The 16974-nt window shown below is 57.7% G+C and overlaps 1 protein-coding gene across 1 annotated transcript in view; it reads left to right on the forward strand.

Moving 5' to 3' along the window:
* The window catches only part of DNAH17 (dynein axonemal heavy chain 17), a 154366-nt gene that overhangs the window by 95935 nt on the left and 41457 nt on the right, over positions 1 to 16974 (forward strand). The window contains exons 43-56 of the mRNA XM_073798250.1: positions 218 to 355; positions 1205 to 1337; positions 2867 to 2994; positions 3708 to 3856; positions 7815 to 8097; positions 8198 to 8371; positions 8600 to 8807; positions 9243 to 9408; positions 11831 to 11933; positions 12637 to 12784; positions 13157 to 13248; positions 14295 to 14456; positions 14908 to 15072; positions 15173 to 15364. Of these exons, the coding sequence (XP_073654351.1) occupies positions 218 to 355; positions 1205 to 1337; positions 2867 to 2994; positions 3708 to 3856; positions 7815 to 8097; positions 8198 to 8371; positions 8600 to 8807; positions 9243 to 9408; positions 11831 to 11933; positions 12637 to 12784; positions 13157 to 13248; positions 14295 to 14456; positions 14908 to 15072; positions 15173 to 15364 (2241 nt within the window). The remainder of the gene's footprint in view (positions 1 to 217; positions 356 to 1204; positions 1338 to 2866; positions 2995 to 3707; positions 3857 to 7814; positions 8098 to 8197; positions 8372 to 8599; positions 8808 to 9242; positions 9409 to 11830; positions 11934 to 12636; positions 12785 to 13156; positions 13249 to 14294; positions 14457 to 14907; positions 15073 to 15172; positions 15365 to 16974) is intronic.

Here is a 16974-nt window from a genome sequence, read left to right on the forward strand (position 1 = left end):
CCTGAGGCTACGGGTTGCCTCTCCAGCCCCTCTTGCAACGCTGGGGGGTCGGGAGAGGAAGGGGAGGATGCTTTGGGCAAACCCATTCCCCGCACAGGGTTCTCAGTAGCACCCACGGCAGAGCACGTAAACATCCCCACGGGCAGGGCCGCTGTTCCCTTCTGAGCTCTCCGCTGGGCAGGGGGCTCAGCGCCCCGTTCCCACACGCCTTCCCCAGGTCATCAAGCAGAGCATCGTTGAGCTCAAGCTGCAGGCGGAGGACAGCTTCGTGCTGAAGGTGGTGCAGCTGGAGGAGCTGCTGCAAGTCAGGCACTCGGTGTTCGTCATCGGGAACGCGGGCAGTGGCAAGTCCCAGGTACGTGCCCACCCGGGGACCCAGCCCAGTGCGTCCCGGGCGGAAGGGTGTCGCGGACCGGGAAGGAAGCTGTGACGGGGGGCCGGGGACGGCAGGGGAGGCGAGGAGTGGCCAGCGGACCCTGGTCCCACCGATGAGGCCCTTCTCCCAGGTCCTCCTCTCTCCCTCCTCCCCCCTTGATATCAGTCACCCCGCCTCTCTGCAGCCGACCCCCCACCCTCCTGTCCCCTGCCCCCTACCACTGCCTGGGCACAGTGGAAAGCAGAGGGCGGCGGCCAACATGACTGATACCTATAACATCGGAAAATTCTAAACCAGCCGAGTATTCAGCTAGCCACCCACAGGATGGACTATTATGCTATTATTAAAGATCACTTCCAAAGACTATGTAACATGAGGGACGCTCACTGCAAGTTATTTTTAGAAGGCAGAAACTGTAGGAACCAGTTCTCTAAAAAGGAACGTGTGTATTTCTGTCTACGCATATACCCACGGGAAACATCCTCAGAAACCCTTTTCTCTGCGGGGGAAGAATGACAGGTAGTTTCCTTCCTTTAATTTTTCTTTCAGCGAGCACCTTACTTTTATTATCAGGGAACTAGTATGAATGTTACCCAGTCTGGGCACAGGTAGCCCTCCTCTGTGCACAGGCAGGAACCATCGCAGCGCGTCTTCCTGGACGTTGTTTGCGGGTCGCAGACTCACCCGCGTGTCGCCAAAGCAAACCAGGCCCAGAGCAGGGATTCTGCCCGTGGGTCTTCAAGGGCCCTTGGAGCTCACACAAGGGCCCTAGCGCAGGGTCTGGGTGCGCGATGTGGCCCTGAGTGAGCAGCCCCCGCCTCGGTGCAGGTCCTCAAGTCTCTGAACAAGACCTATCAGAACCTGCAGAGGAAGCCGGTCGCCGTGGACCTGGACCCCAAGGCCGTCACCTGCGACGAGCTCTTCGGCATCATCAACCCGGTGACCAGGGAGTGGAAAGATGGTAATGGGGCAGCATCCCCGGCAGGGCCGAGAGGGCGAGGGCTCGGAGCAGGCGTCCCAGGCCTGGGTCCACGGCGGGCCCGCTTTGTCGTGGCCGCTCGGCCGGCCTCTGTGCGGTGAGCACGTGGCCGAGCCCCCGAGGGAGGCCCGCAGCAGGCCCAGCAGCGGTGAGGGGGCCCACACGTACGCGGGCGTAATGATGGTGCTTGCGGAGAGCAGGAAGGTCACAGAGGGGGGCTGGTTCATGCTCCCAGGCGGGAGGAACCAAGGAGGCCATGGACACTGGAGCATCAGGGCTCAAGCCGGGCTGAGGGGAGACAGGGCCCCCACCCCATGGGCTACAGGAGGAGAGCCCTGAAGTGCAGGCTGGAGCCTCGGGTGCTGGGAATGGTGTTTCTCCGGGGAAGGGCCTTGGTGAGATCTGTGCTTTATATAAAAAAAAAAAAACTCGGGACATTGGAGAAAGGACAGGTGAGGGGCTAGGGGAGATGGGGGGCCCCAAGGGTGGTCCAGGCGGAGGAAGGGGCAACTGGAGGGGTTGGAAGAGGCGGGTGTGTACTGCTTGCCAGGGGACCATCCCCACCCCTGCCCCACCCAAGCTTCCATGCGTCCCCCTCCCGGGCCAGGAAGCCAGGGAGGCTCTGCTCCAGTCTCCCCTGTGAGAGGCCCCTGCCGCCGCATCACCCTCTGCCCCCCGCCCCGCTTTCTTTTTGTGACTTGGCATCTATCTCTGCACGTGTATCTTGCGTCGTCACCCCCTCCACTGGGATGCAAGCTCTATGGGGTGGGCAGGGGCTTCAGTTGTCCCCACGCCCCCTGCTCTGAGCCTGACTTTTTTTTTTTCCTGTTTTTTTTTAATTAATTTTATTTATTTTATTTTTGGCTGCGTTGAGTCTTCATTGCTGCGTGCGGGCTTTCTCTAGTTGCGGCGAGCGGGGGGGCTACTCTCCGTTGCGGTGTGCGGGCTTCTCATTGCGGTGGCTTCTGTTGTGGAGCACGGGCTCTAGAGCGCAGGCTCAGTATTTGTGGTACACGGGCTTAGCTGCTCCGTGGCATGTGGGATCCTCTCGGGCCAAGGATCGAACCCCTGTCCCCTGAATTGGCAGGCAGATTCTTATCCACTGCGCCACCAGGGAAGTCCCTGAGCCTGACTCTTTAAGACCACTCAGCAAACCTTTATTGAGTGAATGAATGAAAGAGGGAAGGGATGAGTGAAGGGGTGCAGGGCGGGGCAGTGGCCTTCCATGTAGGGCTGTTGAATCTGAGAACTGGACCAGACTTGGGGGGGATGTCGGGGGGCAGGGTCAGGGGTGGAGTCACAAAGGTGGGTCCTCGGGGTCAGGAGAAGGGCAGGAAATGAGCCAGGTCCCCTCCTGTCTGAGGGCCTCTGCTGTCCCTCTGAAGTAGGGCACTGGCCACCTCTGAGAGAGAGGCCAGTGTTGGCCCGGAGGGGGCGAGCTTGGTCTCAGCCCCTGTGGCCCCAGGGAGAGCCGCCCAGAGCTGGACCTGACAGAGCCCCACCGCCCACAGGCCTCTTCTCCACCATCATGCGGGACCTGGCCAACATCCCTCACGACGGCCCCAAGTGGATCATCCTGGACGGGGACATAGACCCCATGTGGATCGAGTCCCTCAACACCGTCATGGATGACAACAAGGTACAAGGGACCCCTGGATCCCAGAGCTGACCCCCCAAGAATGGCAGTAACGTGGGGGAGGGGAGCATATGGGACATGCCACATGTCTCACCTGCCGCACTCAGCAGACAGGACCCGCTGTGCATGGGGACTCAGGAGGGGGCCTGCCTGGCGTTCTGCACAAAGCGTTATGGACGAGGGAAAGCCCCCCCCCATCACAAGACGCGTTCCTCACAGGATGCAGGCCCGTGCACCCGGCTCACCTGCTTTTTGGCCGCAGTGTGGGCGAAGGATGCAGGTGTAGAGAGCGTTCCTGTCTGACTGACGCGTGGCACGATGTCGGAGGGGTAGCTAATATCTTGGAAGGCGCGGACAGTGTTGAGAATTATCTAGAAGCAGCTTAAGAAAGTGATTCTCAATTGGGTGGAGGAGGGACCCCCAGAGTTCCTGGGGGGCAGGGGCGGGGTCATGGTTTGAAAGGCAGCTTTAGCCTCAGAGTGAAGTCCTACGTCATCCACACACATCTGGACGCTCTCCATGGCCCCAGGCTGGGAAGGGCCGGGGGGGCTGGCATCGAGGACGGCAGGGAGACGCTGGGCTAGGGAGGCTGGTTGGTGGCTGGCGGGGGTACAGGGAGTGTCCCCGACCTCCTCCTCTTCTGAGATGTGACCTGTGAAACCCTCAGGACGAGGGTGCTTTGGGGCTGAAACCCACAGGCCCGTGTCCCTCACTAGGTCCTCACGCTGGCCAGCAATGAGCGGATCCCCCTGAACCGCACCATGCGGCTGGTGTTCGAGATCAGCCACCTGAGGACGGCCACGCCGGCCACCGTGTCCAGAGCCGGCATCCTGTACATCAACCCGGCCGACCTCGGGTGGAACCCGTGAGTTGGGCTTTTGTTCTCCGGCTCCAAACTATGCAGAGAAAGAGGAGGGCGTTGACGTTGATGTATGTTCCTGTGAATGCGTTCATTCGTTCACTCACTCGTTCATTCGTTCACTCACTCGTTCATTCATACGCTAAATACCTTGTGCTGGGCCCTCCCCAGGCAGCAGCGTGGGGGCGATGAAAGGATGCGGGACAGATGTGTGAACAAGTGATGTAATGCGTGGAGACTCTGCATCACGGCAGCTAACGAAACAGAAGTTTGTACCACATGCAGGGAACTCTGAGGAGGAGGGAGGGTCTGGGCCTGTTGTGGAGACAGGAAGTCTTCCTGGAGGAGCTGGAGTTTGGGCTGAGCCCCGACAGGAAAAGGAGCTTTCCGGGTAGACAGGTAGGGAAAGCATTCCAAGTGAGAACCAACATTTAAGGGGCATCAGGGCGAGAGTGTGAGCTTCCCAGGAACGGGCGGTGGTCAGGTGTTCGTGGATGGAGCGTGAAGCGAGGATGCTCTTGGCAGGAAGGGACTGACCCTGGAACAGCCTCCAGGGCCGGCACAGGGGCCGTTTCTGACGTGACGAGGAGAGTTCATGGCAGCAGATGACGGGTGGCCACTGGGGACAGGGGAGGAGGGATGAATGTGAGAAATGTTTGAAACCTTAAGAAATGGAAGGCTTGCCATTGATCCTGGAGGCATGTTTTTGTACTTGGACACAAGGCTAGTAATTTATACCCCAGGACGTCCTGCGTGGTCTTGAGTAGAAACCCCAGTGCAACATTCTGGAACGGACAGCCTCAGGAGAAACACCCCGGCTGCATTCGTTCAGTCGTCCACTTCATTCATTCATTCACTCAACCAGTGCTTTCTGCATCTGCTGTGTGTCTGACCCACGGCTGCTCCGTGCTGGGGAAACTGGGTCTCCCGGAGAGATGTGGAGAGTGGTAGGAGAGGTTGGGAGGAAGAAGAATCCTTGAAGCATTCGAGAAGGAACAGGTAGAAGGGAAACCGGGGAGGTGACGCCCCACATAGCCAGGGAGGAAGGAGCTTCAGGAGGGAAGCAGGGTCGCGTCCGGAGGGTCAAGGAGCCGAGGACAGGAAGTTGCCACTGGCTTTGGCAGCTGGGAGCTCACCATTAACTCAGGAAGAACAGCTTCCTGGCGCGACAGGGGCAGAAGCCAGATGGCAATTCACGGAGGAGGAATTGAGAGGAGGCCCTGGTAATGAGGGTCCTTCTGGAAATGTCTCATGGCGGCCGGGGCGAGATGAGCAGGCATGGGTGTTTCCAGGCACAGGCAAGTGTGCCGGTGGGGAGGGGGGAGGGGGAGAGTTCATGCTCGATGTGTCTGTGCATCGAGTGGGAAGTGAGACCGCTGTCTCCCGGTGCAGCGAGGCCGGGGCTAGGGGGCTACACGAGCGCAGTGACCCTGCAGGGACAGAACCAGAGCTGGCCTGACCCACAGGGGCCTGGGGGCCGCTGAGACCCAGCACCACTATGCCGCCTTCTCCAGCCACACCTGTCATCCTGCTTTCTTAGTGTCCTGTGGCCGCCATGACAAAGGGCCACAAACCGGGCAGCTTCAAACAGTGGAAGTTTTTTCTCTTCCGGTTCTGGAGGCCAGAAGTATGAAATCAGGTGTTGGAAGGGTTGGTTCCTTCTGGAAACTCTGAGGGGGGATCTCTCCTAGGGCTTCTCCCCCAGCTTCTGCTGTTGCTGGCAATCCTTGGCTTGTAGACACATCACCCATCACACAGCCACCTTTCTGAGCCTCACGTGGTCTCCCCTCTGCACATGCCTCTGTGTCCTAACTTCCCTCTTCTCATAAGGACCAGTCGTTGGATCAGGGTCCACCCTCATCCAGGATGCACCCTCTCAAGATCCTTATTTTATTTTATTTTTTTGCGGTACGCGGGCCTCTCACTGTTGCGGCCTCTCCCGTTGCGGAGCACAGGCTCCGGACGCGCAGGCTCAGAGGCCATGGCTCACGGGCCCAGCCGCTCCGCGGCATGTGGGATCTTCCCGGACCGGGGCACGAACCCGTGTCCCCTGCATCGGCAGGAGGACTCGCAACCACTGCGCCACCAGGGAAGCCCGAGATCCTTAATTTGATTGCATCTGCAAACACCCTTTTTCCAAATACGGCCACATTCATAGACTGTGGGTGGACATGTCTTTTGAGGGGCCCCCATTCCGCCCACTACACACGTCTGGGCGTTTCCAGGGTGGGCAGCAGACAAGGCAAGAGAACTGGAACAAAGTCTGAGCGGGAGCCGCTAAGACGCAAGAGTACGGGAAGGAGACGGTGGGGCCGAGGGGCCCCCGGTGGACGCTCAGCAGGGGCGGAAAGGAGAGCGGAAGGTCAGCAGGGGTGGGCAGGGGCGGGACCCGAAGGCTCACCCTTCAGCCGGAGTGGTTCTTAGGGCTCCAGAGGGGTAACCGAGAGAGTGAGTGGCATCCTGGGGACCAGGAGGAGACCCGGGTTTTGCTGGAGAGAAGTGGAGAGGCTGAGGGCCTGCTCAGGCCCCCCCAACCCAGAGAAAGAGCAGCCCTCCAGCAGGGGCAGCCACGACTCGAGGCAGGGGTGGCTGAGCGTATCCAGGAGCGGGAGGTGAAGCAAAGCTCCAGGGCCGGAGGGGCCCCGTGGCCTCTGGGGACAGGGCAGGAGCCTGCAGGGAAGCCACTCGTCCTCCCGGGGTCTGGGTCTGGGTCGGCTTTTCAGATCAAAGCCAGCGCGCACATCTGCACGCACTAAATGTCTCTAACAAGGCAAAATTTAAAATTTGATATATCCGCCTTCAAGAGAGAAGGCAAATGCAGCAGTCTATGTATAGATTTGCAAATCGGTCTCCGTTCTGAAGACCCGCTGCATTTGGAATCCAGTTCTCAGCTGCACTGTGTTCGCTTGTGGACGTAGAGTGCTTAATGGTTTCCTCTGTTACCTAGTGAGCCCAGGGGCAACGGGGCAGAGTTTTTGAGCTCTTGGTTCTCTGTTCTGCTAGGGGTGCAGTAAGAGGCAGAGCTTCCAGAACGTGCGCTCACTTGCAGAAAGGCATGTCTGCTGGGGCTGCGGAGGGCAGGCGAGCTGCCTCGGGTAACGCGAGCTTCCTGCTTACGTTTTGGGCATCCTAGAAAGGACAGCTCACTGAGCTCATCAGCCCGCAAGGGAGCCGACGCTCTTTCCGCTTTCAGCAGGCACTTGTTCAGCGCTTACCGTAGGCCAGGCTCCCCTCTATGAGCTTTAAAAGTATCAGCCCAGGTAGTCCTTCGAATATGGGAGCAATTATCATCACTCCCATTTACGGATGAGGAACCTGAGACCCAGACATGTTGAATAACTTGCCCGAGGCCACGGCTGGCCACGCTAGAGCCCATTCAAGCCAGGCAGTCGGGCTCCAGGATCCACACCCCTCACAGCCGTGGTGGGCCACCTCTATGCAACCCACTCCAGAGATGTATGTGTGCCGGACAACCCAACATGGTCCTCAGGAATGCCTGTTGTATTGGTTTGGACTCTTCCATTAAATGCGTCAATTGGCTCAATTCACCATGTATGCTTCAGGCATGGCTGGATCCAGGAGTCCAGATAATGCAGTGATGTGTCCCTGCTCCTCTCCTTTCCTTTCCCTTTTCTTCCCTTCCCATCCCCTCCCTCTCTCTCCCCCAGGTGATGTTATGAAACTTCTCTCTCCTCTCTTCTTCTCCTATATCCAGCTCTACTGTCCTCAGTATTATCTGCATTTGGGGGTGGAAAGGATGGCTCCCAGTTGTTCTAGGAGGACAGCACCCCACAGCTAGAATCCCAGGGAAAGAGCACACCCTCATCAGATCCTCTTAAGGTCTGGGACTGGCCCCATCACCAGGCAGGAGTGCCAGAATCCCATGGAAGCGTTCCCCAAGCAGAGGGTTGCCGGGGGACCCAGCGTGGTGGCCCAGTCCTCCAGCACCTCCCGTCTTCCCCAGGGTGGTGAGCAGCTGGATCGAGAGGCGCAAGGTGCAGTCGGAAAAGGCCACCCTGCTGGTCCTCTTTGACAAGTACCTGCCCACCTGCCTGGACAAGCTTCGCGTCGGGTTTAAGACGATCACCCCGGTGCCCGAGATCACGGTCATCCAGATGATCCTGTACCTGCTCGAGTGCCTCCTCACCGAGCAGAACGCACCCCCCGACTCTGCCAAGGAGCTGTACGAGCTCTACTTCGTGTTCGCCTGCTTCTGGGCCTTCGGAGGGGCCATGTTCCAGGACCAGGTGAGCAGCCGGCCGCGGCGGGTGCCTGGCCACCCAGACCCGGTCTCCCGGCATCCCCCTCAGCTGGGCCGTTTCTGCGCTCTATTTTGTTTCCCAACAGCTTGTAGATTATCGGGTCGAGTTCAGCCGATGGTGGATCAACGAATTCAAGACAATCAAGTTCCCCTCGCAGGGAACGATCTTTGACTACTACATAGATCCCGACACCAAAAAGTTCCTGCCGTGGACGGACAAGGTGCCCCGCTTCGAGCTGGACCCTGATGTCCCCCTGCAGGTAACTGCCCAGAGCGGTGACGATTTATGACGATTTAGGGGCAGGACTCAGAGCCCCATCCCACTCGCTTCTCAATGGGATGTCCGGTCGCAAACGGTTTTCAACAATAGGACCTTCCAAGTAAGACTGGGGATTTGACAAACTGTCCAGGTCTGCAGGTTTGTACGGAGGGTGGGAATTGGAGGCTCAGGTGTGTCTGGGGTTACAGCTCCTCCCTCTCTCCCGCAGGCCTCACTGGTGCACACCACGGAAACCATCCGCATCCGCTACTTCTTGGACCTGCTCGTGGAGAAGTCGTGGCCGGTGATGCTGGTGGGGAATGCAGGGACGGGCAAGTCGGTGCTGATGGGGGACAAGCTGGGCAGCCTGAGTACAGACGACTGGTTGGTGCAGGCCGTGCCCTTCAACTTCTACACGACCTCGGCTATGCTGCAGGGTGAGGCTGAGGACAAGCGCGCATCCTCACAGCCTGGCCTCGACACACCCCATCACTCTCATCCGACGCAACTGCCCCCCAGTCCCACCCTGACGTTCCTCACAGTGCCTTCTTACTGCAGACCCGGGAGCTTGCCAGCTGCCTCTCCACTTCCCATGCCCCCACCCACTGCCCTCTATGCCCAGAGCAGGGGGACGAGGGTGGCAGATCCCACAGGGAGCTCCCCTCGTAACCAGTCTCAGGTGGCCCCCAGGTCGATGAGCACAAGGTTCCTGTCCCCCTGCCTGGAGCCAGTGGTGCCCACCACCCTCTCCTTTACTCCTGAGGTGGCTGGAGTCCAACCCATCCTGTCTCTGGTGCCCCGGGGCTACCCCTCGGGCCACCGCCTCTGAGATTTACCAGGCACCGTGGTAGTCACCCCATTCCCTTCTCTAGGTGTTCTCGAAAAGCCGCTGGAGAAGAAATCAGGGCGGAATTACGGGCCACCAGGCACCAAGAAGCTGATCTACTTCATCGACGACATGAACATGCCCGAGGTGGACAAGTACGGGACGGTGGCCCCGCACACCCTCCTCCGGCAGCACATGGACCACAGGCACTGGTGAGTGGGGGCGGGGCGGGGGGGGTTGCCACAGGGAGGATGCAGGGCTGCGACACAGGACCACGCTGATGGGGTCACAGTTCTGGGGAGAGGTGGGGGATCAAGGTCTCCTCCTCTCATACATTCCGCAAATACGTCCTGGGCATCTGCCAGGCCCCGGGCTGGCGGCTGGGGCCTGCAGTTCCATGGAGCAGGGACAGACAGGGGCCCCTCTAATTGAAGTGTCCATATGGCAGAGAAGACAGAGGGGTGCAGTTCCAGGGTGAAGGGAGCAGTCACAGAGGGCCCCAGCGGCTGGGTCAGAGACCCGGGGCGGGAGGAGGCAGCTGGGAGCTCCATTACTGGCCTTAGTGTCAGTACTTTGGAGGGAGAGCATCTCGGGCACGGTAGATGCCATGGGCAGAGGGAGTGTGGCCCCTGGAGGGGGCCATAGGAGCCCAGCGTGGCTGGAGCATGAGAGCCAGAGGGAGAGGTTGCCCGGGGCAGGGGCGGCCAGACCCCAGGACTCATGGACCACTGGACAGAGAACACTTTCTCCCAAGGGCAACGGAAAGCCGAGGGTGGCATGTTTACATTTGCAGTCTGGAAAGGTCAGAACATTCAGTGTGGTTAAAACAAGTATCACTTGAAAGAAGTGTGCCACGATGACCTGGCAAGTGGCCCAAGCCAAACCTGGGGGTTTTGAGACCAGAGGAACCCGAGAAATCTCATCAGGGGTCAGTGAGGGGATGCGTGGAGTCTGCCCCTTACTGCCGAGAAATAGGGCATAGAGCGGATAAGTGGCCTGCTGGCGGTCACAGCCCTGATGAAAGGCGCAGCTGGAGGTCAAGCCCACGTGTCTGACTCCATGGCTGGCCTTTCCCCGTGACATGACACCGACTCCAGGGCTCACGGGCTGTAGGAACCCAGCAAGGACAGCAGTGAAGCCATGGGGGCTGTGGGCTGTGATGTGGGAACAGGGTGTTAGGGATGGCTCCCTGGGGAGGTGACAGAGCTGGGCCGGGGCGGGGCACACTTGAAGTGCAGCCCTGCGAGAGCTCGACATCTGTGAGGACATGAAAGTGGTGTGGGACGGCCAGGGCCCAGGACAGGTCTGGGGAGGGACAGGGCAGGACGCCGAGGACAAAGCAGGAGGGATACGTGAGGGCTGCCCGCGCCCCCTCGGGAGGATCTGCTGGGGGACCCAGGGGTGGCCCCTCACTCTCCCGGGCCCTGGTTGCATGCTCTCGAAATGGGCTCACCAGGTCGTGCATCCTTGCAAAATTGACAGAACTAAGATGTGTTGCGCTCTTCTTTAAGAGGGCCCTAAGGGCTGTGAAACTTCAGCCCTGGGTCCACAGCTGCCCTTGAGTTTGTCCTGAAGCATCTCTCTAGGAGGGGGAGGCATAGTCAGATTTGGAAGATCCCTCTAGAATTTCAGATAAAGGGGCCCCACAAGCAACAGGGAAGGCTGGACCGTTCAGAGGCTCTGTCAGCAACGGCAGAAGAGACGGCAACACAGACCACCCCCTCCCACACGGATCAGGCGGGCCCCGCGTGGAGGGCAGACCCACAAGCCAAAGGAGAAACTGCCACGTTGGTGGAAGAAAGTGTGACCCGGGGAAAGGTGGGGAGTGCGAAGGACTTCTCAGACCTAGGTTTCAAAAGCATAGGCCAGGAGGCCGAAGAATGGTGACTTTGACCTACCTGAAAACTGAGTAACGCTGTTCACCCAGAGACGCCATGGCCCACCACAGTATGGGATTAACGGGAGAAACGACTTGCAGTGCCTGACACTGGCAGTGGATTACACGTGGGGCATACAAGGAATCCCCACAAATGAACAAGGGCCGGCGCCAACTCCCAACAGAAAACAAAAAACAATGGGGGGAAAAGCCAAAAGGTAAAAGGCACGTGAGAGACGCACAAGCTCTTTATAGCCTTTGACCTCGTCTGAGCCCCTGGAAGCGTTAGCAGTGCCCTGGCACCGAGGAAGCTCCTCAGCTTGCTTGATCGTCGTCACCATCATCATCCTGGATAATTAGAGTGATAATGGGGGGGGTGGTAAACATCTGTGGAACCCTCGCTCTATTTCAGGGGCCCTTCTGAGTTTATTTTCATGCATTAGCTCCATTCGTCCTCATCATGACCCATTGCACAGACAAGAACACTGAGGCACGGCGGGGTTAGCCAGCCTCCCCAGAGTCACGAGGCCACTGAATGGAGGAGCTGGAACATAAACCCAGACCTGAACACGGAGCCACTCTGTTGCCTCCTGTTTCAAAATTTCTCTTAAGAGCATGAAGTACAATTGGCCATTTCACATGTAATTGTTATTTTGAGGTGTTTTTTTTTTTAACCATATGCAGGGCAGTACTGGGGTGGGTGGGGAGCCGGGGGGTGGCTCCGGCAGCAGGACATTATGCTGCCCTTGCCCGCGCAGGTATGACCGACAGAAGCTGACACTGAAGGACGTCCATAACTGTCAGTACGTGGCGTGCATGAACCCCACTGCTGGATCCTTCACCATCGACCCCAGGCTTCAGGTAGGCAGAACCTGGACTCATCTCGGTCAGCTGCAGGAGCCCAAGGCTCGCTTTGGCAAATGAGAAGGAAAGCATTGATTTGGGATCGTGGGGCTGTGGGCTGGCATTCCCTGGAGAACGCCCCAGCCTTTCAGAAGATGTCAGGACATTCCCAACGGGTGGGGGAAGGAGGCGGGTGTTGAGAGGCTAGTCAGCTCTCCCTGTGAGCCCATAGGGCTGCCAGACTTAGCAAATAAAAATACAGATGCCTGCTCAAATCTGAATTTCAGATAAACAGAAAAGCATGCCCCATACGATGTTTGAGACATATTTGTACTAAAAAAAAAAAAATTTTCCTATGTGAAATTCAGATTTAACAGGAAATCCTGTACTCTATCTGCAATGCCACCCAGGCAGGACCTCACCTCTGAATGACCTAAGCAGATGGAGACCTGGAATTTAAATCCAGGCTGCGCTCTGAGGCACTCTTTGGCCTCCTCCAAGTTTTTTCTGGAGAGCATGACACGAATTTGGCTGTTTGAGATGTAATCAGTATTTAAGGGGGCTTTACCACACACATGGCATGAGGAGAGAACCTGTCCATTCTGACCATGCCCACGAGACATTAGGCGATGAGGACAGAGTCTGCTCCCCAGGAAGGGGGCCCCGCCCCAAGCTGGTCCCTACGCGCAGCCTGACAAGGGTCTCTGGTTGTTCCGGGCAGCGCCACTTCTGTGTGTTTGCCGTGAGCTTCCCGGGCCAGGAGGCCCTCATGAGCATCTACAGCACCATCCTGGCCCAGCACCTGGCCTATCAGTCGGTCCCCATGGTAGTCCAGAAGATGAGCAACCACCTGGTGGCCTCCGCCCTGGGTAAGCTGACCTGCCTCGCCCCCTCTCCCGTCAGCGAGACCCGCTGCTTTCTGGGGCTGACGGAGGCTTCATACTTGCCCCTGGTAAATATTTTGTTTATACTTCCAAGTCAATATTTTTTTTAACGATGCTGTTGAGGTATTGTGAAATCCAGTTTCTTGAGGGGGAGGCAGAGGATAGGAAATTCAGTACACAGGAACAATTTACACGTCAGTAGCGCAGCGAACTTCCTCCCTCCTCAGCTCTGTAGATTTCCTACTTAAATTGTCACCATCGCATAGTCCATTTGCTTCAGAAACGATAGCTTAAGCTTTGCACTTCCCGAGGCCATTAAGAGTGTGCAAGAATCGATGTGTCTTTTTCCTGTAACAGCCCTGCACCAGAAAGTGACATCAACGTTTCTTCCCACAGCCGTTAAGTTTCATTATGTCTTCAACCTCAGGGACCTCTCCAATATTTTCCAGGTACTGCTTTTAGCGCTGTGTCATGTCACGTTATGGCCAAGGCCTGACCCACAGATGCTCTCCTCCTCTGCTGCTCTCAGGAGAGAAAGCAAAGTGATCTATGGACTGATTACAGTGATGATGTTGATGATGATGGTGACCGTGGTGATAATAATGATGGTGATGATGGTGACCATGGTGATAATAATGGTGATAGTGATGATGGCAATAATGATGGTGATGACGATAATGGTAGTGATGGTGATGATGGTGATGGTGGTGGTGATGGTTGTAGTCTTGATGGTGGTGATGATGTTTCCTCTTACGTATTGACTGAGCTAGCCAATGGGTTTGGCCACTTATATCCCCATTTTCTCCTCCAAACAACATGTAATGCTCGTATATCCCCATTTTACAGGTGGGAAGTCTAAGGCTCCCTCCACTTCGAGTGTCAGCTCAAATGTCGTGCCCTCGAGAGGCCCCTCATCATCCCACACACTGTCTCACTGTCCCTGTTTACGTCATTCATAGCGCACGTCACAATGTGTAATTACCTTGTGATTTTGTCTGGTTACATCTCCCCACTAGAAGGCAAACTCCATGAAGGCAGGGTCAGTCCCATCATCACTGTGTTCCCAGAGCCCAGAACAAGGGCCTGGAAGAAAAGCACCTGTTGAACTTGCCAGGTCCCTTGGTTAGTGAACGGCCAAGCCAGGCCTTGGGCCTGCCAGGCTCGCTGCACGGCCCAAGCTCGCCGGCCACTCCATGGCCTGATCAGCCCCCTTGTCCCTTTCTCCACTGTCCACCCCCTTAGAGGGGGCAGCCCTTAACCCTGTCTCGTGAGGAGAATCCCCCCACGTCTCTCAGGCCACAGACACACCCTCCAGCCTCCAGGACTTGCGCGGCCTTGGCAGTCCGTGGCTTCCTGGACCTCTGGTGGCCGCTGTACCACAGCCTAAAGGGTCATCCCCTGGGGAAGCGGCCACTTTCTCGTTTGATCCACACGCGGCGCTCGGCTTGCCTCCCGGACACGGCTAAGGAGGCCGACCGCCCCGCGTCTGGGGCAGGGGCTCCTGTTCTCCACCACAGAGACCCTGAAAATCCCACTGGACCTCGTCCGCCTCTGGCTGCACGAAACCGAACGTGTGTACGGCGACAAGATGGTGGATGAGAAGGACCAGGAGGCGCTGCGCAGAGTCACCATCGCTTCCACCAAGAAGTTCTTCGACGTACGTCAGGCTGCCACGTCCCCCTGCCAAGCCCAGGAAGGCTCCGAGGGGCAGGGTGTCGGGACCCCGTGACAATCCCCACCCCCCTGCAAGGGCCCTGGGCTGGGGATGGGAAGGACCACGTTGGGTCCCACGAGGTGACTCTGCCACGTGGGTGTGGCCCGAGCGAGGAGGAGTGAAGACCTCCCTCTAGCCGCTGGGCACAGACAGCTCTGCTGGGGTCGATGTGCTCCGCTGATGTGTCCGGGGTTTTCGTGGTAGAGTCATTTTTCTGGACTCTCCGTTCATTCCCGATGTGGCAGGGGCCAGGGGATTTTGCCCAGTGGTTTGCGGGGGCCCCTGCAGACGTGGCCTGATATTCTGAGGCCGCCGGGCAAGGTGCTCGGGCTGCTGTTCGTGATCTGTGTGCCCGAGGCAGCGACAACAGAAGCATCTTGTCTCTGACGTCTAGGATCTTGCTGACGAGCTCTTATTCGCCAAACCCAATATCTACTGCCACTTTGCTCACGGGATCGGCGATCCCAAGTACCTGCCGGTGACTGACGTGGCTCCCCTGAGCAAGCTCCTGGTGGAAGCTCTGGACAGTTACAACGAGATCAACGCGGTCATGAACCTGGTGAGCGGGGCTCGAGCAGGCAGCAGCGGGCTGGGGAGGGACGAGGGAGGCGTGTCTGCGCGGTGAGACGCCCGGGGTCTCTCTGGCCCGGTCTCTTCAGGTGCTGTTTGAGGACGCGGTGGCCCACATCTGCAGGATCAGCCGTATCCTGGAGTCCCCACGGGGCAACGCCCTGCTGGTCGGGGTGGGCGGCAGCGGCAAGCAGAGCCTCTCCCGCCTGGCCGCGTACATCAGCGCGCTGGACGTGTTCCAGATCACCCTCAAGAAGGGCTACGGGATCCCAGACCTCAAGGTGAGATGTCGCCTCTCAGTAAGCCGCCCTTCGGGAGGGGGAGCGGAGAAGAGTCTCCCCACTCCCGTTCCCCAGACGAAGCATCCAGCGCAGAGAGTGGGAAGGTCACCAGCAGGGTGATTATCTTAGACGGTAAAGGCCAGGGACACATTCGGCCAGTGCCCACGGCCATGTGACGAAGGTAAAAGGAAGTGTGGGTTTCCGGTAGATTAGAGCCAGTAGAGAGTCACCCCAGATAATAGCGGCAAAGAGATTTGGTTCTCATCTCTGGTCATCCAACCGTGCCGCATCTTTCCCAGTTTTCCAGATTAAATAATTGAGAACCGGTACTCACTAGCTGTCTAACTACATCCTCAGGGTTCTGGGGGCCTGCTTTTTTTAATTAATCAAATAAATATAAGCTTGATTCAGGTCTCCCATCCCCAAGACGTGCCGCCGAGGCTTTTTATTGATTCCTTTTTCCCGAAAATTTGCTCTCTCGGGGACCTGTGTGCTGGTCAAACACGATCAGTCTAGAGCTTACCATCGTTGTGTCTCGGGTTAGAGCTGAAATTGACTGGACCGCGTCACACGGCTCGTCCCTCTTTGCCTTGGTGTCGAGGCTGCCTCTGTGGGCCAGGACAGTGCCAGACCCAGGGGACCCTCCCCTCCGCTCACGGCTCCGAGGCAGTTGCTGGCCAGGTGGCCTTAGGGGGGTGGCCTGGACCCCTGCCGGAGCCTGGCACCCTGGGACCTCAGCAGGAGGGGGGTGGTCTGCGGGCAGGGGCCCCAGGAAGGACGATGGGGACGGTGAGCTAGTTCTCAGCCCTGCTCTCGCGACGATGCTGAGCAGGCTGTGCCAGGGCCAGCGGCCTCCAGCTTGGCATTGCCCCCGGTGCGTTCTACACCTCCTATCAGAGGACTAGCCCGCTGGTGTCATTGCCCCCGGTGCGTTCTACGCTTCCTATCAAAGGACCAGCCAGCTGGCTGTGTTTTTAAAATCCCAGCCTTAAGGGAGAGGTCTCCCTAATGTAGGTTCTGCCAGACACCACCTCCTGAACTGAGCCGGCGTGTCGTGGGTCTTAGCGGTGCTCAGCTAAGCCGCGCGAGTGGGTTTGCACCGACTCCCCGCGTGCGCTCGTGGTGGTTAGAATCCTCGCCTCTGGAGCTGCGCGGTTGTACTGAGTTGTCTCCACTGGAAAAGTCTCTAGTCTGTTAGCTTAACTGTACTGCTTTATTTTCCTGATTGCATCATACTCTTTGCCCTGTGCTTGTGAGGATTTTGTTGGCCTCACCTTGGGGCCACCTGTGGCAGATGTTGTTTTATCCCCTGGCATTGGCTACAGCAGCTCTGTGATCTGTTTCGTCACAATTCATTGCTCCTGCGCCCGCGATGAACTGGGTCTGTACTCCTCATTGGTTATCATTTATTAAGTGTTTATTATTATATTTGTTATTTATTAAGTAGCTTCTGTGGATTCGGAAGTAAGGGCAGCGGTAAACAGGGCTGTAGGACCTTGCATTGGACCTTGCGTCATATTAGGGGAAGCAGACTCCTGAACAGTTATAAGATGCATTATTATCGTTCTAATGAGAGCGTCACAGTAAGAAGTTAACAATGTGTATGTTAT

The sequence above is a fragment of the Tursiops truncatus genome, chromosome 20 (genome assembly GCF_011762595.2).
Source record: "Tursiops truncatus isolate mTurTru1 chromosome 20, mTurTru1.mat.Y, whole genome shotgun sequence".
NCBI lineage: Eukaryota > Metazoa > Chordata > Mammalia > Artiodactyla > Delphinidae > Tursiops > Tursiops truncatus.